The sequence below is a fragment of the Dermacentor albipictus genome, chromosome 1 (assembly GCF_038994185.2).
Source record: "Dermacentor albipictus isolate Rhodes 1998 colony chromosome 1, USDA_Dalb.pri_finalv2, whole genome shotgun sequence".
NCBI lineage: Eukaryota > Metazoa > Arthropoda > Arachnida > Ixodida > Ixodidae > Dermacentor > Dermacentor albipictus.
This window is the reverse complement of record NC_091821.1, coordinates 431,429,982-431,451,184: the sequence shown is the minus strand read 5'-3', so window position 1 is coordinate 431,451,184 and position 21,203 is coordinate 431,429,982. Positions and strand designations below refer to the sequence as shown.

At 46.6% G+C, this 21,203-nt stretch overlaps 2 protein-coding genes across 2 annotated transcripts in view; one reads left to right on the top strand and one right to left on the bottom strand.

The window, feature by feature from the left end:
- The window catches only part of LOC135908476 (cholinesterase-like), a 281,744-nt gene extending 279,094 nt beyond the window's left edge, over positions 1–2,650 (bottom strand). Inside the window, exon 1 of the mRNA XM_065440272.2 lies at positions 2,523–2,650. The gene's annotated coding sequence lies outside the window, so the exon portion shown is untranslated. The remainder of the gene's footprint in view (positions 1–2,522) is intronic.
- The window catches only part of LOC135908470 (phospholipid-transporting ATPase ABCA3-like), an 84,585-nt gene that overhangs the window by 31,805 nt on the left and 31,577 nt on the right, over positions 1–21,203 (top strand). Inside the window, exons 10-17 of the mRNA XM_065440248.2 lie at positions 3,469–3,623; positions 3,717–3,872; positions 4,685–4,857; positions 10,223–10,433; positions 12,230–12,389; positions 14,374–14,633; positions 16,189–16,385; positions 17,898–18,192. Of these exons, the coding sequence (XP_065296320.1) occupies positions 3,469–3,623; positions 3,717–3,872; positions 4,685–4,857; positions 10,223–10,433; positions 12,230–12,389; positions 14,374–14,633; positions 16,189–16,385; positions 17,898–18,192 (1,607 nt within the window). The remainder of the gene's footprint in view (positions 1–3,468; positions 3,624–3,716; positions 3,873–4,684; positions 4,858–10,222; positions 10,434–12,229; positions 12,390–14,373; positions 14,634–16,188; positions 16,386–17,897; positions 18,193–21,203) is intronic.

The following is a 21,203-nucleotide window of genomic DNA, read 5'->3' as shown; positions in this document are numbered from 1 at the left end:
CCCAACGTGTGGTATGCATGCTACGTGGAGTTTCATGCCTAAGGATGCTGATTTAAGCGCGCCATTCTTAACGCAGAGGTCATAGCTCTGTGTCTCTTTCTTTGTATAATGATATAAGGATTCAGCCGGGGATAGTTCAAGAAAACAATGACTATACCAGTTAGGCATAAACTAAAAAAAGCATTTGAGTACTTTTTCACATGTGCTCTTCATTCACAGAAATAAAGGCGAACAAGTTACTATGTCCCTTGATGTGAAACTGTTTGGACGTTATGTATTTAAACTGCACAAAAAAAAATGCAAGTCAGTTACAATGAACTGTGTGCATGTGACCATTTTTGTCGCATTTGCTTAAGTAGACCGGGCAATAATTGCAAGATGCTGCAATCGTTCAGGCTGCTAAGAGCTCAAAGAAAACGTCTACTTGCCATCAGGAGAGCTTCATACAATCCCATTATTATTTTAATTTTGCTTGTAGGATGTCATATTATACGCGCTAGCTGCCAAACTAGCTCATTATTACTCACAGTACGTGCTTTTGAAAGAAAGCGGCGTTTCCTTCTGGCACCAAACGTATATTTGCATCTAAAAATTTCTAAAAAATATGCTCATTGTTACTTCATTCTTGTTAGCTGCCACTAAAGTGCATTCAGATCTGGCACTAAGTTTTTCTGGTAACTGGTGCAATAAAGAGCATGCTCGGTGATTGTAAACAAAGTTTGAATTTGGACATCACCGCTATAAAAACTCACTATATATTGTTTCGAAAAATTATGAGAACTTCATAACGCATCTGTTTGTGACTCTGTTCGTGTCTCACATTCTGTATGAAAGTGCTTGAAAATGCCTTACCACAAGAGTGGACCTTTACGATTGTGTTTGTAGCTTCGGACAAAACTGTTTATACGGTACTTATAGTTTGTATTCAAGGCAAACAGTTTTCTCTTTATTTGCGAAGGGACAACACCAGGCCGGGTCTTTTACTTTCCCTTTCGTGTGACTGTTCATAGGCTTTATTCCGTAGCATTGTTAGGGCACGTGCCCAGGATTATTTCCTGCTCTGCTCCATTCGTCCTTCCGTTTCTTGTCCCGAACAGAGTTACTGCACATGCTCCCTAAGGGGAGCGAAACACCCTTATGAATTTCTCGCGCGCAAGTGAGCTTGTTGTGATGCTTGGCGCGTTTCCATTTGGCCACCTCGACAACCTGAACCGCTGCAGTTAGCAACGACTATGCGTACCCAGCGTTCATACAAGTGTACATTGGGCTCAAATTTAAGACAATAAATGCAGATATAGCGTGATAAACAAAGCCACAAGAGCATCTCAAGCCACGTACTAATTCACATAGTAACCGTGATTCCCATTCTGACTTAGGCCACGCCATAAGAAACAGCTCATTGACGAGGAAGCAACATGTCAGAATGTGACGAGGAAAATTATATGAAATGCAGCCCTTACGGAGGCTCACTTAGAACACAGGTGAGAGCTTGAGCGGGTAATGCATGGGCGGGAAACGCAAGCAACGAGAGAATAGCGTACGCAGAAACTGAGAAGCTTCTACAGATAACGCATTGAAGCGCAGGTGAGCTCATCGTTGGGCAAATTATGCCAGAAAAAAAAGCACCACATCATTTCTTTCATTTACTTAACACAATATTGGTGGTAAAAATTACAGCGACGTTTCACTTCGTGAATGCTGGTTACGATGCATGTCATTTCTATATAATTGCGATATGGATTATATGGACGCTCCAGGCAAATTTCTGGCGTCGTCGTCGCCTCGATGTTCTGCAAAGTCGATGGGCAATAACGTCATCCTCGCGCGCCGTATACTGCATGTATAAGTGAAAGCGTGCGACCAGTGCGGCGGTGAGCCTACGTTCTCGGCTCAATCTCGCGTGCGCAAAACAGGAAAGCGGGGAGGCAGCGCGCCACCTTCCGTCGCGTGCATGGTAACGAGGTGAGGGGAGGGAGCGGGGCCGGCGTAATGCTCCGCCAGCAACTGCGTATTCCGCAGCCGCGTGCGCGTTATCTTGAAAGCCATCTGCAGAGTTCGAAGATGTACCGATGGCGCCAACGGCTCGTAGCTGCTTGGGCGCTGTGCTCTTGCCGCTGAGTCTTCGTTGAAGCGTTGAAGCACGAAAGTCACTTCTCTCGCTGCTACTGCCGCGCTTCCTCACGGCAGCGTTTTGACCGCGAGTGAGTGAGAGTGAATGAGTGAGGTCATCAAGTGAGATGTGTTCTTGTTTGTCTGTGTACGCTGACACCGTTCTTGTTAATTTAGTTAGTCAGCGAATGTTTCGAAGTTTATACGGCCGATAAAATTGCTATCCTTACTTCGCATAGCTGTCTACTGATGTGATATCGCAATCGATATGTATTGTTCGGTGTTGTGCTTCCGGGCTTCGCGCAAGAAACTGCGCTATGCTTCCAAATGGGTTTGCCACTGTTGAGGAGTTTCTAAGCTACGGCGCCTGGCCTCATACACACGCATTGTCGCAAGCCGCCTTGCACACTCACCGGAAGTCTCGTGGACACGCGAAGCCAGCGCCTTTTGCCGGACTTGTGGATCTTGTGCCCGGCGCTTGTCGATGACTATGGCGCCGGTTGACCCGCGGTCGGCCAGCCGCCGCTTGCGTTGCTGCTCCGTCCTTCTCGCTCGGCCACTCGATCACGAGACGAACCCGATACCTCTACAGCGCTCACACAAACCCGTATCAGCTGCCCGATGAGGTCAACCAAGCGCGCCTCCGGCCGCCTTCCTCTTCCGCGACGCCTTGCCTCGTGTCTTCACCTCCCTTTCTCTCAACGTTGCCTACACTCTCCTCTAGGTGGCGTTACTTCACCGCGCGATTCTCTTCACCTCCAGGCGCCTGCCTCCTTCGCATCCTTCATACGTGCATTCGGCGATTTCACTAGCTGGCCAGTTACGCTAGCGCGTAAAACGAGTTTCCTCGGGAGATAGTCATGGTGTGCGGGGTATTCTTTGGTGTTGCTTATCTTTAAGAATAGCAACCCCAAGCTCCACTCTTGAAACCAACTTCGGTTCCAGGAGTAGAGCATAACCTTCGTAAGTGATGATTACAAAGAATGCTATGCACTATATGGCAATTCCCACCTGTGCTGGCTGACCCAATTTTTGTTTTTAGGCGCGGAGGTTCGGTGACTGACGAAGTGGCGACACTCATTTAGCCGCACCACTGATACTGTAGTTTAGAAAGAATGTTGTTTTGAAGCATGTATCAAGCTGAAATTACAACCGTGCAGCCGCAGCTGTAGTTTCGAAAATGTTATACTTATTGGCACTATCTGTGCTTAAAGTATCAATTGAGAAGGTTTTGCCGTTGTGGTGACCTCAGGCTCGCTTAATTATAAAGTGCTTCATAGTCTCATTAATTAAATCTCGGTAAGGATATCGATAGGCAGGCAGCTGTGACTACACATTATCCCTTCGCTAACTTTTCAGGGTTCACTAACTGCTCCTCCGGCAACGTGCTAGTAGGTGGATATGACGTCATGACAAGCACCAAGGACGCCCGTGAAAGCATCGCCTACTGCACTCAGGACAACCTGCTGTTCGATGACCTCACCGTCGAAGAGCACTTAGTCTTCTTCGCTGTCGTAAGCTGCCTGTCGCCTTGGCTTTCCGCATGCTGTATGTGTAGTTCTTACCCTTCATTCGTCCCCAATGCCTCTCTTCTACTGTCACTCCAGGTTAAGGGCACTCCCTACGACGGCGTGCGGCTGGAAGTCGTCACCTTGCTACACGAAACTGGCCTTATTCCGTACCGCTCGGATCTGGCGGCGACGTTGTCCCTGGGCCTACAACGACGCCTCTGCACCGCTGTGGCCATTGTGTCCAAGCCAAAGGTAGGAGCGTTTGGAAGAACCTATGTGCAAAACACAAATGTGGCATTACACGGTATCATGCATCTCGGTGATGCACTTTAAGCCTGATCAACTTATGTATGGCGCATGCTGACAGGGAGCGATGAATGCGTAGCCACTAGAGTTATTTGCGCAGAAATAATTTCAGAATCAGAATTTTATTATTAGAAGTTGGGTCACATTACAAGTGTTTAGTATGCAGAAAGTTCGGTAATGGTTCGGATTTGCTGGTCATCTTGCTACCGTGAGCCCCATTTGTGAAACATTATGACGTTCGTCAAAGAAACAATACGGACCTGAGTTGGGAGAGAAACCAGCTACTTAGTCGATCTTTCGTTGACATATGTTCATCTCAGCTGCGATCAAAATTATGAATATTGTGCTGACATCTTTCGGCGTACTTATATCCGAAATGATAACGTGCGTAACTTCTCATCCGTTCTCGCAGATGATAAAAGACTATAAAAACGCGCTGGAGCGAGTCCACGAGATGGTTGGATGGTATTCTTCAGGTAGCACTGAAGCTGGCACAAAAACCTTGCCTTAAGCGTATATCACTGTCGTTCATATGTTCATGTGTTCACTAAGGGTTCAGATTAACTCAATGGTTCGTAATAGCAGCTGTAGAGTGATCTATCTACCCCGCATGCCGGCGCTACGGGCGACAGAGGTGGCGTTCAAATTCTGAAACGCTGTCTTTGCAGTCCCGAGTACTTTATGTAAATTTTCGTGGGGCACTGGGCTCACTATCACTGTAGCGCACCACAGAATCAAACGTTCTGGACCGTGCATAGGTGATCATCTTGGACGAGCCCACGTCTAACATGGACCCGGATGGCCGCCGAGAGATGTGGGAGTTGCTCCTTAAGATACGCCGGAGCTGCGCAGTATTTCTCACGACCCAGCATCTTGACGAAGCGGACGTGCTGGGCGACCGCATAGTGGTGATAGCCAACGGCCACGTCCGGTGCGCATCACATTGTTTCAGCATTCTGGCTTGATTACAGTTCATCAGCATGCTTTTGTGAAAGTAATACATCACACCAGGTTAGCAAGATCATGAAAAAAATTAATTATGAGGTTTTACGTGCGAAAACCACTTTCTGATTATGAGACACGCCGTAGTGGAAGACTCCGGAAATTTTGACCACCAGGAGTTCTTTAACGTGCACCCACGTCTAAGCACACGGATATTTTCGCCTTTCGCCTCATCGAAACGTGGCCGCCGGGACCGGGATTCGATCCCGCGACCTTGTGCTCAGCAGCCCAACACCATAGCCACTGAGCAATCACGGCGGGTAGCAATATCATGCAAAGTTCATGCAAGGTTTCAGCGGCGGTTCTGTGTGTCAGTTTTGGTTTAACAAGTTGTCCCTACTCCAAACGTTATTTTCTTGGGGCAAGTCTTTTCTTACTTGCGCTTAATAGCACCGTTGATAACTTGACTGATAAAATTTTAATTGGATGCCACCGAAATAGATTCAGCATCCAACTGATGTAGCATAAACTGCAGCACGGAGAATCGAAAATATGAAAAACAAGCATGACTGAGATATCCTGTAACTGTAATGGTAACAGACGTTCATACTTCTGTTTTGAACTGCTGAGTGGCGCGCTGCCATCCAAGTAATGCTTAGAGTGGCAGCACTCAGGAAGTTCTAGGCAGCCGAGTTCAAATTCCCATCTTGCATGTTTACGTGGACGTTCCTACGCGATATTTCATCGGAACCTTCAACGTAGAAACTAGCCTTGAAAAACAGATTTTAAAACGAAGTCTCTTTTCGCCGTACCTCCCACTTCACGGATGTTAGCTGCTGTTTTGCCGAGTAGGCGCAACGGGAGGTCTCACACAACCCGCTGCTGAATAAAAAAAGAGGTACGGCTTAACTGATCGTGTCTTCGGAACCCAGATACTGCACCACAATAGCACTATGCTCTACTTATTAAGCTGCAGGTCGATCCATGGCATTGAGTGAGTACGAACATTACCGCTCTTCTTCCCTCGTTCAAGCTAGCGCCTTGCGTCGGTTGGCTTAAGGGTCAGGCCACTTAGCAACAGCTGAATTATGATAACGAGAGCATGCAACTTTCCTCCGTTTTAATGCGATAGCGAATAAATGGGCACTCCATGCGCATTTCTGCCCTCGCCGTCGCCAGCGGGTTCCGCATAATCTCCCAGGACGACAAAATCGTCGCCGCGTGCCCTATGCCGTATGTGCGAGTGAAGGCTTGCGAGGGTGAGGAGCCGATCGTGGCTCAATCTCGCGCACGCGACGGTGGAAAGTGGGGAGGATGGGCGTCGCCTTGCGTCGCGCTCAAGGCTTCAGGGGTGGGGGGAAGGGGGGCGCTGGCTCACTCCTGGCGGCCCGGGCAGCCACGCGCGCTTGGCCGGGCCGCTGTATCTTGGAAGCCATCGGCGACGGGTTGAGTTCAAGCTGCGTTTTTTTAGAGCGCAGCTCTTTGGCGTCCGTTCCTGGGTTTCGCGTCGTCGTCGGCGTCGTCGTCGTCGGCGTCGGCCTCGTAACCAGCTCGCCTCCGCCGCCGCGCTCCGCCGCCGCGCATGCGCCGCTGCGCCGCCGCCGCGCATGCGCGCTGTCGGCTCTCCGGGCGAGGGAGGATGATGGAAGGGAGGAGGAGAGACTGTGGAGGAGGGCTGGCTACACAAATGGCTCTTTGGCGTCCGTTCCTGGGTTTCGCGTTGTCGTCGGCCTCATAACCAGCTCCGCCCCCCTTTCATCCCCCCAGCGCTAGCAGCGACCGACTGATACCGCTTTCGTGAGTCCGCTACCGCACTCACGAAAGACGTCGTGCACTTCCTGCAACTCGCCTTAACCGTCCATCGATCCACACCGATGTTAGTAGTGGGGGACTTTAATGTTGACATAAAGACAAACAGCAATTTCCTAACACTTATGCGGGAGAACATCCCGTTCCTCTCGCTCGTAACGCGTCCCACGGCTGTGACAACCTCGCGAGGCACTTGTATAGATCTCGTCTTTGAGAATCAAGCATTGGTGTACCAAGTCGAACATATATCAGTCTATTTCTCCGACCACAAAGCTTCCTTCATGACTGTCAAGAACTGTTAATGGAGTCTTTGTTAAAGGAATACGTGTGAAAAATAAAAAAAAAATTCTGTGATAGCGCATACATGTGTTGCTCGATTTCTTTGCCTCAATCTATCGAAAAGGTGAAACAGCTTATTTGCTGCGCTCAAATTTCGCATTAGGAAGTAACGTAATCGTCGGTAATTTTTTTTTTCGGCGTAGTTCGCATTTATGCGAGAGACAGCACGAAGGCCAGTTCGCTCGCTGCTGTGGACGCGTTTCCTCCCCGCAGCGTTTTCACAGCGAGTTTACCTGGAATAGCAGCTTGGGCTTGTTAGTTTTCCGTCCTGCTGTTAACAGCGCAAAACGTAGACGTTTTTCGCTGTTAAAAAAAATCGCTTGTGGTGTCGTCTTCTCGTCTCGTGTCCCGTCTACGTTTTGCGCTGTTAACACCAGGAGTTTCCGTAGTCATCGACTGAGACGTGTTCATGTTAGATTGTGCGCCGGTTGCGCCATCCTTGTTAATTTGGTTAGTATGCCGATGTTTACAGGTTTATACGGCCTATAAAGCGACTGTCCTTCCTTTGTATAGCTGTCCACTAATTTGCTACAGCAGTCCATGCTTCGCTTTCCAGGCGAAACTGCGACTTTTTTTTTTTCCTTCGCGTCAGCTTGCGATTTCAGGCAATATGCGACAATGAACCGCATTTGAACTCGGCCGCAACTGGGAATGTTGCAGCGTTCCCTCGAACGAGTAAAATGATCCAATTATGTCATTGTTGTCACTGACGACAACGAGCCCATCTCGTCGTCGTCAAGCCGTTGTCGGGCCGTGGCGTTCCCATTGTCGTCACACATGCACAGTCACTTCACAAACTTTTGCTGGCATCGCATTGTGTTCCACTAATGTACATTGCCGTCTGGTAATACTGTGCACAAATCTAAACGATGCTCGTGGCCTCCGAGATGGCACCGGTGCACCTTTCACTGGGAAACGCAAAATGTGTATGGGTGAGATCACGGAGGCCACGCTTGGCTAGGTGTCCAGGTGCATGCAACAGGCTACTCATGACACTTGTTTCCACAGTGCTTTTGAATCCGCATAATATTATTTTTGCAACACACCAAATAGACGCTTGTACGTGTCAGGGAGTCGTGGACAATACTCTCCAGCGGCGAAAGGTCATATGATCACTGCGCGCGTTTGTGCTGCCACACGGGACCCGATGTGATCTTGAACCGCGATGATTACCGATTGCAATTATCCGCGAAAATTACGGCTGTGTTCGATTTCGTGTTCAACCACTGATGTAACAGGAGATCCCTCGCTTTTTGTGTAATTTCTCATAGCTTGCACTGTGCAAGCCCCCAATAAGCGAAGACAATTGCAGATAAGCGAAGACAATTGCAGAAGCAGTTTTGTCATAAAAACATATTTTTCGGCATCTTTCATGACGTGCATCTCTGAACATGCTTTCTTAATATGCACAGCGAGTCTTCAAAACACGATGACACTGTAGCAATATTTATCTCCAACATAGTTTGTGGATGCAAATATTAAACTTAAGATAATTTTAAGTCCAGAGGGTTTCGCAGCTCCTATTCCGCAGATATCTGTGATCATCTTTTGAATCGACTTGGACCGTAAATGCTAGGTGTGAGATTGTTGAAAAAAGCCTTCTTTAGAAATGCCTATACATGTCATCATCTCCATCGTCATCATTCTCGCCATCATCATCGCTCGCCTATCTTTATGACGAACGCCCTCCCAGCGATCTCCAATTATCTCTGTCCTGCGCTAGATCTTTCCGATTTCCGGAAACATCAGCCCACCTAATAATATGCCGCCCTCGACAGCGCTTCCCTTCCTTTGCGCCCATTCTGTAACTCTAATGGTCCACCTGTTAACTGCCCTACGCACTACATGGCCTCCCCAGCTCTATATGTTGCTGCTAACGCGAAGTAGAATACCCGCTATCCCCGTTTGCTCTCTGATGCACACTCCTCTGTTCCTGTCTCTTAACGTTGCGTCTAACATTTTTCGCTCCATCGCTCTTTCCGCGGTCCTTGTTCTTAAGCTATTTTTTTAACCTCGAAGTTTCTGTTTCTTCACCGTACGTTAGTACTGGTATAATATAAAGATTATGCACTTTTCTTTATAAGGATAGCGATAAGCTATCAGCAATGATTTTGTGATGCCTGCCGTGCGCTCTCCTACCCATTTTCGTTCTTCTGTAAACTTCCTTCTCACGGCCAGGGTGGCATGTGAGTATTTCACCTAGATAAACTTACTCCTGCACACATTCTCGAGGCTGGCAGCCGATCACGAATTCTTGCTCGCTTGCGAGTCTGTATGACATTATTTTCGTCTTCTGCATGTTATTCTTCAACCCCCTTATTTCGCGGTTAAGGCCCCCAATCTATAGTTGCAATTTTGCACAGTGTTGCTCAGCAAGACAAGGCCATCTATCTGCAAAGCGATCCGTTGATCACGCGTCCTAATCTTTCCCAGTCGAATAGTTTGAATACTTCGAAACATACAGTGAATAGCATTGCTTAGATCATGTCTCCCTGTCTGACCCTTTTCTTGGCAGGTATTTCTCCTTTCATTTTCCTTGTGGAGAATTAGGGTAGCTGTGGAGTCTCTGTAGATATTTGCCGAGGTATTCACGTATGCTTCCTGTACTCTCCTATTACGCAATGCCTCCATTCCCGGCCACGGCGGCCGCATTGAGATGGGGGCGGAATGCGAGAACACCCGTGTACTTAGATTTAGGTGCACGTCAAAGTACCGCAGGTGGTCCAAATTTCCGGACCCCCCCCCCCCCCCACTACAACGTGCCTCATAATCAGATACTGGTTTCGGCAAAAAAAATTCATAATTAAAATTTTTATTACTGCTAGTATCTCTACTGAATCAAATGCCATTTCATATTCTATGTAAGCCATATCGAGAGGTTGGTTGTATTCCGTGGCTTTATCGATTCTATGACTAATAGCATGCAATGGGGGGGGGAAGGGGGGTCCATTGTATAATGCCCCTTTGTGAAGCCGGCCTGTTCGCTTGGTGTACTCAAGTGTTGCCCCGATTCTATGATTCTCTTGGAAATTGCCTTGGTGAATATTTTACGCAATACTGAAAGCAAAACCGTACCTTCATAATGGGCCTATAATTCTTCAGTTCTTTAATATTTCCCTTCTTATGGAGGAAGACGTCATGTAACGTCCCTTTTCGTCTCCCGTGCATGTTTGAAAACCTAAAAGAGAATCGCGTCTATCTTTCAGTTGTGCCGGCTCCCCGACCTTCCTAAAGCAGCGATTCGGCACGGGCTACCGGATGCGAATCCACAAGCTCCCCAAATGCGACGTGGAGGGCATCGAGACGCTTCTGCAAAAGCATGCGCCCAAGGCGAAACTGCAGAGCGACTCCACCAACGAGGCCGTCTTCCACCTGGGGCAAATAGTCTCCACTAAAGGCATCATCACTATGTTCCGTGTGAGTTCAACTGGCATCAACACGCATTTCAGTAGAGCCTTGACTGATTAATTCATTAAATGGTCGAATATTTGAATGAAGAATTCATTCACTCATTCATTGAGTTGAACGCTACAAAACACTCAGGCTACGAAAGCGCCGTCGCTTACCGCCGCGTGATCTTTTTTTAACGCGCAAAACAAAATACACCACATGAAAGTTTTTGCATACCGCCTGTAGCATAATGCAGCTCCAGCGTCCGGAATCAAGCCTGTGAGATTGTACTTCGCAACTGAAGTCGTTGAAAAATGGTATCCCGAAAGTCAGCTTCAGTAATCCGTACGCCGCTTCTTTGCCTCTCGGATCTTTTCCTTGGCCTGACCATGGCGAAAGTTAGTGCTTAAACTCCAGCTTCTCCTTTTCGAATGCGTGTAAAACGCGGGAATATATTTAGCTGCTAGACATATTGGAGCAAGACATGTTACATTTAAGAAACATTGAGCCGTGTAATTGTTGAAAGCTTATTTTCTTTATAAGAGCCACCTGGCCAAAATACCAACATATCTTTCTTTTCTCTTAGTGAGAACTCGGAGTTTACAGTTCTGTAAGTGGTCAACAATACATACATCACCACTCTGGAATGCAGACCTGCAAGGCCCCTAAAGGATACAAAATCATTTCGTAAATGTGTACCCTACACTCAGCTAAAGTGAATGTGTAAAATCTTGGTCACAGTCTAAGACTATCCCCCCGAGCACAAAGGTAGGCCAACTTACTTTCTCGCCTTGTATTATCTACCAGCGTTCCGAACTAAATGTCGTTATCCGCGTTCCTAACGAGCTAAAGGCGTGGAAAACATGCCGCCTTATTTATTCCGACGTTAGTGATATTTTCTAATAAAGTTTTTCGCTTCATTCAATAGCCTACATACAGCAACTGGTACCACTTTGTTTTGAATCCATGACCTTTTTTTTTTCCGCATCGTTTGAACTGTTTGCTCATATGCCCATGCTCATATGCCTTTGCCCATGCCCATACTGCACGCGATGTAGTACTTCTGCGCGTCGCAACACTAATATAGATGCACGTTATGTCCGTGATAATAAACCTGCTGTAAGGGCTTTAACGTGACTGAACTGAACATGTATTTCGAGAGAACTAGCCAAAGATGAAGCTGTTTTCCATTTGTACGTGGGCAACAAGTTATGTTCGCCGGGTTATGCCACATATTATTCAGCAAATGATGTGGAAGACTTATCACCCGTGAACCGAGTTACTTTATTGTCTATCCTCCAAAACTGCGGCATCGCTTCACGCACATAGAACGAGCCAGTCTGGAACGCCCAGAGTACTCACTGTTGTACGTCATACACCCATCATGCCCATTCTATACGTCCATGAATTCCCCAGCTTCCCAAAATGAAGTTTTTCATTTTCCTTTCATAGTAGTAATATCTCGCTACTCCGTCGCTTCTCTAGACAATGATTTGACCATTACGTGCGAGCCCACAGCGTAAGTTACCTTCGTCTTAATTCCGGCTGTGACAGCAACTCGCTTACTGTTTTCTGAATTCATGTCGCTTCCTTTCCTTTTACTTCGGTCAAAGCCTAGCTTCCACTTTCCCTGCCCAAATGACACTATACGTTTCAAGGTATCTTGCCCATCCATCGCTGTCAGAACCAACACTCACAATTTCCCCCAACTTGCATTCAACGGAGCCAAATTATGAGAAGCGGTGGCAAGGTACACATTGTCATCTTGAATAGTTCTTTGTAGCGTACGAAACAGGGAGAGTAAATTACTGTTCACGTTTTAGGACATCGAGAAGGAGAGCAAGGCCTTGGGCATCGAATCGCTTGGGGTGACGGTGACGTCGCTGGAAGACGTGCTCATCCGCGTCGGTGAAGAGCACCACCTGCAGCACCAGAAACAAATGGAACTCAACAAGGATGAGGCGTCCATGATCGATGCCAAGGGTTAGTTCTTGCTGAACGCAGACTTTATCCGCAGCTATAGCAGGTCGTGAGCGGACTGTTGCTCACCGAGAAACCGACAACTAGACGGACTCGTAGTATAGCACTTTCCTTGCAACCGTTTTCCTTCGCAAACGAAAAATGCGCAGAAGGAACGTGACAACACAGGCTTCCATGTCCTACGAGCAAACAGACAAATGTAAGACAGAATGTACAGTCGAAATGTAACTACTAAACACGCCGACGCACCCGTCGCCAACCTGATTCAATTATTTACCTGTAAAGTGCATCCACGGTTAGCTTACGTGAACGTCGGACAAATGCATCGCTTTCGGAAATTTTTCGGTATCCTGAGATGTCCCTCTGAATTTCCCACAAAAACATAAAAAAAGATGCTTTAGTCAAAGTGTTGAATTTACTGTCCCTTATGTAAATTACAGCATACTCGGAAACAAAACAGACATTTGCTAGTTTTTTCAGTGCTATAGGTTCATTACGGCCAACACTGTTCATCTCCCCTTTAATATTCCAAGCTGTAATTGCTTTCTACACAGTTCACAACAACCATAATAACGACGCTCCTTTGCGCCTAGGACCGCACTCCGAAACAGCTCTCAGAAACTTTGAAACGTTCACTCAACCTTTCAAGGCGGTACGGAAACCAGAACACTCATACTCATACTCATGCATACTCATAACCATACTCACGCCCTCAACTCGCCGTCACGACGCCTTGTCAAAAAGCCATATGCTGCTGCTGAAGCACATGCGCAGTGCTTAGCCTCGAGTGGACTACAAACGCCTTTCGTGAGTGCAGGCACCTCTATAAGCATTAGGTAGACATGTGTGCGTCCACAATAGTAGTGCGGCCACAAACACCACTCTTGAGCTCACGTCACACTAGCGACTGGCTGTTTTGGAGCATGCTAGGCTGGCCTTAACAGTGAAGGAGCCATGATGAAACCGGAGGTGCCAACAAGCAAGCTTCTGTATAAAAAAATACAGAAGCCAAGCTGGGATAGTCTGTCTACGACTTAAAGCTTAAGTTCTATGTATGTGTCGTTTTGTAACCTACTTCACTTAGGATCTACACACCTGTTTCCGACAGTCCCTCTCAAGCGCAATAATACCTACCATATGGTAAAAAGCCCTACGTCCTCGTCTAATAGGAGCAGCAGGGTAAGCGTGCTTCTGGGAAATTATTCATTCTAGACTCACATGCATCGGACGGCAGACGCTCATTTCACCGAGTACGCCAAGATGAAATGTTTCAGCGGGAAAATTGATCCCCTAGAAATATTTACGAAGCGGTAAAATGCAATCAAATATATAACTAATAGAAGAGAAAGCCAGGCCCTGTAAAGTACGACTAGGATCTTCTGAATCATCCTAACATATTTAAATGCAACGTTGCCTACCTTTATCAATTGTCAACCTGACAAAAGGCTGACCCACGTGCTTCTTGTGCGTAATATTTTTGGCGCGAATGCGTCATCGTGTTGCTTATTGACAAACTTGCGTATATAGCTGCCCATGCGGGGCTCAGGGAAAGTGAACTCTCGTGTGTGGCGGGTGCAACACTGTCACGTGTCATCTAATGAGAAGCACAAAGACAATTGTGATCGTCTTCAGAATACTTGCGTGCAAGGCACTCTGCCAGTCTGTGCCACGTCTCACGTGTACACCAGCAGTAACGTGCTTCGGATAACACTGCATCTTACGTGTAAACTCGTCTAAGTTTCTTCTTGTTTCTTTTTTTTTGGTTTTGCGGCTTATCGCGCAAGAAACCACAAGACACAAAACATGTACACAGAAGGTGCTGTGTTCTTAATTTGGTGTTCACTCCATACCTCATAAAGAATATTATTTACCAACAACACGCACCTTCTTCGAAAGCAGCTGCTAACCTATTTTTTGTGTGGAGCAACCAATTCCCCTTTTCAGAGCTTAAACCTCAATTTAGAGCACCGGTCTTCTCTGTGTGCAGAGGCCTTAGTCCACTTGATGGCGAACACGGTGTCCTCAAACCCGGGGCCCGCGGGCCGCATGTGGGCGATGATCTGCAAGCGAGCCATTTGCGTCTCGCGGCAGCTGAAGGTGCCGCTGTTCAGTTGGCTGCTGCCTATGATGCTGCTCTGGCTGCTGTTCACCTTCGAGGGCGTAGCACTGTACCGCAGCGAAGTTGTCGCCCAACATGTGGGCGATACGCTCTCCTACACCTTCGTCGAGCTGGTCGGCAAGGCCTACGTAAGACGTTTTCTTTTTTTTTCTTTACGTGGTCCACTAGGCAGCACATCCTCTGTCACTGCCCTGGAGAGCTGGAAGCACCCCGTTTATTTTCGCTTCGCTAGTGCCACATTGGGGATCTTTCGGTAGATGAGAAAGACTGTACAAGCACATCTGAGGACGGACTGGGAAATTGCCTTGTCACCGCTGCTGCCGCTTTTCGCTGTGCACGGCCGTGCGCATATTTTGGGTTTAATGGTGACCTCCTTTTACCACAGTTGTTCACGGCTTCGTGCAGGGACTTATCTTGCACAGGGTTCTTTGCATTCGAATCAATTCATTTCGTAAGTTGTAGTATCAATTCATTTCGTCGACTTGCCGATCTCCGCGATAGTGTGAGGAAGTTGCTTCGTGTGAGGCTTATAATCGCGTGACGTCTGACTTAGCAGCGCAATGCCATAACCCCTAAGCCACCACGGCGCGTGTCAATGCATTTTCTCAAATGTTTGAGGACGGATGCCTCAAAGGTCGAGCTAAACTCAGGGGACCGAACTCGTACGGATTTTCGTTCGTAAGTACTCTTAACATATATGTTAACAATATTTACACGCGTGCAATATGGCCTGCATCAGACTGGCAGGCATTTGCTCTAACTAACGATTCTAGCACAAATGTTTTGTAAATACTGCCTATGTCTGCGCTAATTTGATGTATTTTGAGTACGGACCAGTTTCTATTCAGCGAAAGCAACTGTTCGCTAAGTCTGGCGTATTACACAAGTCTTCTACACAGTACACTACCGTTAGGAACTCGAAGGGGCCATGAAAAACTGTTCCTGTTATGTAAGTTAGTCTTAACAGAATTATTCCGCACTACTAAAGTTTCCAGTTTAGCTGATAGACCGAAATATTATGAACAGTAATAACTGAAATAGCATTAAAACAAGGTAAATGATACAGACATTCATTGTAATTGTGCCGTTGAAGTATAGCTTTAGGCACCCTTGTTTAATGAGCCCTTCAAAATTTTTTTCTTACCACCGCTCTTCAAACATGCGCCCTGTCCTAAATGCCGGCAGTTTACATAAATTGCTAAAAATGTTTTAGTACAGTGATGTCGGCTAAAAAATGTCTATCCAAGCCAATGGCGGTTGCATCATGTGCGAGCTCCGCTATTTCCAGTAGGTTGGCGCATTAAAAGCCGACAGAGCCAGCTTGAATGTTTTCTCAAATTAATGTTTCTATGGAGGCAGCTTTGCAGATGTGGACGTCACCATCGACGTGGATTTAGAGCTGTTTATGTATGTAGAAACACCATATATTCTTATCGTGTAGCTATCAGAGCCGGCTCTTCTAGGTCTACCGATGCGTGCTTTGTACTGAGTGCTGCAGTTACAGGCGTCAGTATAGCGGCTGTGAAAGTTAGGCTTAACTTTATGCGCTCTTAGTTTTAAGTGGTTTCATTTCTAGCTTTCTTTTTTAATTGGAGCTATGCGAAACAAACATTCTTGCATAAGCGATCAATGAACAGACATCTTCCAGCGCGTCGTCCAACTGCTTTTTTTTTCTTTTTTCAGGGCTTCGCCCAAGTTACGCAAGATGGACCGTTTTACGTTGACTACGTCCAGCCCTTGTTACACCCGGATACCACCCACGTAGACATCCTCCTGCCCAACCAAAACGTGGAAGGTTTACTCCTTAGCATAGGGAAGGATGATTTGCGTCAGTACGTCTTCAGGACGCACTTCGTACTGCAGCTGCTGGAACAAGGGAGGTACGCTCTTATGTCACGATACCGCAAACGTGCGTGTTCAAGACCCGTATAGCGCAAATACGGAAAGCGACAGAAATTGTAGTTCACTAAACTGTTCCAAGAACGCCATTTTACATTATCCTTGTGGACAGTCGAGTTTACGGAATGCGCGACCTCAGAAAAATGCAGCATATTTCCTGAGCACGCGCACGTGGCCCGGACTTGCAGGTGTTTTATAGTTGTATCTAGATGCATGTCTTTTCGCGCAGAGTTTGCAGCAACTTTTCACCGCAAACTTTCTGCGTGGACTGCACAGGTCGGCACAAATTTATCTGGAACACAAAAGCTGCACCCTAACTGCATCCCAGCGCACTCTCTTGTCCTCGAGGGCAAGCTAGAAACGGCACAATGCATTCGCACAGGCTGGCGCAGATAGCCCTCTCACACCTTTGGATCTGTTTCTTTACACCTGAGCATCGATCGCTGCTTCTGCTGCTTAACGCTGACTACGGCGATGGCGCTGATAGCGTATCGCCGCAATTGCTTGTGTCACGGGGGCGTGTTCATGTAGTGGCGCATTCGAGCCAATTAGGTTCAACCTCCACAAACAGCTGCACGCTGTATAGCTACTATGAGTTCCGTCAGTCTAGCAAGTGTACAGCGCAGAGAGGCTGCAGTGAACGGACAAAGGGACTGACCGTCGTGCGCAAGCTGGCTATTAGCACTGGGCCGAGTGCATGAGCGATCTAGTTTCTTCCTCCTCGAGGCCGCTACGGAGCATCGATATAGAATTCGGCCACAGCTCCTATCTCCCAAATGCTTCTTTCTGTCCGCACATGTACAGTCGCCCAAATCTTTAACTGGTGTGCGGGAGCGGCGACTTTTCCGGGCGTCAGCGCCGTATGACGCGGCGAGGCTGGAAACAGCCTAGTAGACGATGGGCCCAGCTGAGCGCGCTTTGTCCGCATGCGCTTAGCCTCAGACTGTTTCCAGCCTCGCCCCGTCAAACGGCGCTGACGCACGGAAAAGTCGCCGCTCCCGCACACCAGTTAAAGATTTGGGCGACTGTACTTACAGCGTCGCTTATTATTGATTCCACCACAACAAATCTAAGTTAATGACAAGAAATGTCGGCGAAATGGCGCTTTAGGCAGACACCTATTTAAAAAATGTACGATTCGGGTCATCGTACCAATATAAGAGACATATGAACACAGGAATACTAATGTGTTGGGCTGCTGAGCACGAGGTCGCGGGATCGAATCCCGGCCACGGCGGTCGCATTTCCATGGGGGGGGGGGGGGGGGGGATTTGAAAACACCCGTGTGTGCTTAGATTTAGGTGCGCGTTAAAGAACCCCAGGTGGTCGAAATTTCTCGAGTCCTCCACTACGGCGTGCCTCATAATCAGAAATTGGTTTTGGCGCGTAAATCCCCATAATTAAAGAAAACATTAATAAGGCACTGCTAGGCCCATGGACAACCCTGCTAAGCTGCAATGTTTTATCGTTCCGTGGCCACTGGGCCTTCGCAGGACGGTGCTCTGGTACAACGGCGAGATTCAGCACATGGCTCTACTAGTCCTGACGCTATTCAACAATGCACGTCTGCGCTACTTATCTGGCAAAAACGACGCCCTGTTCAACTTCGAGCTGACGGTGCTCGACTACGGCGTCAGCATAGCCGCCGATGGCGCGGAAGAGGAGAAGAGCCCAGGCGCTTACCGCGAGCTGCTGCCCAAGGTTCTCCGCTCCATCTTCTTCCCCATGGCGTCCAGCCTGATGTGCAGCAATTTTGTGCTTTTCCCCATCACCGAGAGGGCGTTGCAGGTAGGACATGAGAGAACAGTGGTGACGTGCGTCTGTTCTCGTAGCTGTGTGTGCCGCACAGAGTTGCCCACAAAAGCTACAAGAGGAATCCATGGCACTGCGGTCGTTTCATTGCCATGAGATGGACGCTTAGTACATGGACTTCTCTAACCTTCGTACTTGGAGCTTCCAGCGTTCTTGAAATCGTTTGTGGAACAGAAAGCGCAGTAATACGTTTTATGTTTCTATATTCCCAAGCACATATAGTTTCCTAAAGGCAGCAAAGAAATTAGCCTCAGCCCACATGCGTAATCTATTTATTTATTTATTTATTTCACGTACTTTCAAGGCCCGAAGGCGTTACAGAAAGGAGTGGAGTCAAAACAAGTAATGCAGTAAAAAATAAGAAATACAAACAAGTATTAACAAAAAATTTACAAAAGATATTAACAAAAGGCATTCTGAACGGCGGTTTTGAAGTTAGTAGGGTCGGTGATGAGTGCGATTGAGGCGGGAAGGCGATTCCAGTCCGTGCTTGTCCTGGGGATGAATGAGTCACTGTACCGGTTAGTACGGCACAATGGCACCCCCATTTTAAGGCTGTGGTCAGTGCGGGCAGAAATATATGACGGAGGGGTAAGAAGGGTCTCTTTTAAAAGGGGGTTCAAGTGAAAAACTTTGTGAAAAAGGGAGAGACGGGAATATTTGCGGCGTGACGAAAGATCAGGTAAGTTAAGAGTTCGTTTCATTGAAGAAATACTTGCATAGCGAGAATAATTAGATAATATAAAGCGTGCACTGCGGTTTTGAATACTTTCAAGAGAAGAAACTAATGACGACTGAGTCGGATCCCAAATGGCTGAAGCATATTCCAATTTGGAGCGAACTAAAGTTTTATAAAGGGTTAGCTTCAGGGAAGAAGGGGCAGAGCTAAAATTACGGCGTAAATAACCAAGCATGCTATTAGCGTTTTTAGTAACATAGTCAATATGCGAGTGCCAAGAAAGGTTATTTGATATGTGAAGGCCGAGATACTTGTAAGAGCTAACTGACGTCACAGGTGCACCATTAATAAAGTAGGTGTGCGTGGCAGTGTTACGAGATATACGCATGGCCTTGCATTTATTTGAATTTAGTTGCATGCACCAATTAGAACACCACTCAATTACGCGGTTAAGGTCGTCCTGCAGCTCTTGGGAATCTGAAGGATTAGTAATTTTACGGCAGAGAACACAGTCATCCGCGAAAAGCTTTATGGAAGAGGAAAGAACGCAGTTCGGAAGATCGTTAATATAGATTAGAAAGAGAAGTGGACCCAGGACTGACCCTTGAGGAACACCTGCTGGTACGTTAGAAAACCGAGAATTACAGTTATTAGCGTTTACAAACTGCGTCCTGTTAGAAAGAAAGTTTTTTATCCACTCGAGTACATTTGCGTCCAAGTTAAGTTGAGACAGCTTAAGCAGAAGTAAATCATGGGTCACAGAGTCAAAGGCCTTCGCAAAATCAAGAAATACGCAGTCAATGTCGGTACCTAGATCAGAAATTGCAAAGAGGTCATTAGTAAATGTTAAGAGCTGTGTTTCACAGGAAAAGAACTTACGGAAACCATGTTGACAGGGGTTGAAAAAGGAGTTTGATTCTAAAAACTCAGCCAAATGTGAATATATTATATGCTCAAGAATTTTACATGAAATGCTAGTTAGTGAGATAGGCCTGTAATTGCTGGGTAAGTGTGTGTTACCTGATTTATGAACTGGAATCACCTTTCCCACGCACCAGTCGTTTGGAAGAACAGACTGCTGTAATGACTGAGTGAAAATGTGTGACAAGATAACAGCAGAAAATACATCAGTACACTTCAAAATTTTTGAGTTCAGGCAGTCTGGGCCGGCAGAGGAGGACGTTTTTTGATTGTTTATTAGGCAGCTAACACCAACCCAGTCAATAGAGATTGGATCCATGGGCGAAAAACCAGAATTGGATAAAAGCGGTAATCCACTAGGCATTGTGGTAACATGTGAAGAGAACACATCATTAAATACATTACAGCATTCTTCATTGCGTATTGCGTTCATTGCGTATTGTTGGATTTACAGGAATTTTTTGGTATAGTGTTCCGGTTGTTGACGTTGACGCATGCACAACGGATACGACCACGCATGTCCTCTATCAGACCTTTCAACAGAGCGTTCCGCTTGGCGAATGGATGGCCAACATGCTGTGGTGCCACCTTCTGATTATATATATATATATATATATATATATATATACATATATATATATATATATACATATATATATATATATATATATATATATATATATATATATATATACATATATATATATATATATATAGGGTATACCAGGCTAACTTGGCACAAGATTTTAAATGTACCCAAGAGCTCTAGACAAATCACACCAACTGCATAGTAGCCGTAGTCATATGCACTAACGGCAACAATTTTTTCATCACGAAGTAATAATTATTTACTTTTGATTACCGAACTATTTATTTATTGCTTGCATCGCAAACATATCAATTACAAAGTTGTAGGGCACCTTACATAACCTCCTAATCAAGCATTTATTTCGTGCTGAAGTGGTCCTGGTTGTTTTTCCAAGAAAAACAAAATCCCGCGAAATGCGCGAAATACGAAATAGACGCGCACTCGCACGCCGCTACTCAAACGCCTACAAGCAACCATCGAAAGATATACGGCTGCATTCTCTTATCGTAGAAGGCTTCGCAATGCTCATCAATGCGTCAGTGGTGTGTTCTCTTGAGATCGCGACCATCACATAGCGTGAAGCCCTGTATCGAGCTGCCGCCGATAGCAAAGCCGTGTACCCGTGGTTATTTGCTTGGGAGCGCTTGAGTAGCGGCGCGCGAGCGCCTATTTCGTGTTTTAGATATTCCGCGCGCTTTTCGTTTTTTCTCGTAAAAACCAACGAGACAAAGCTGAGCACTAAACAAATGCTTGAGTCCTAGGTTATTTGAGGTGCCCAACAACTTTGTAATTGATATG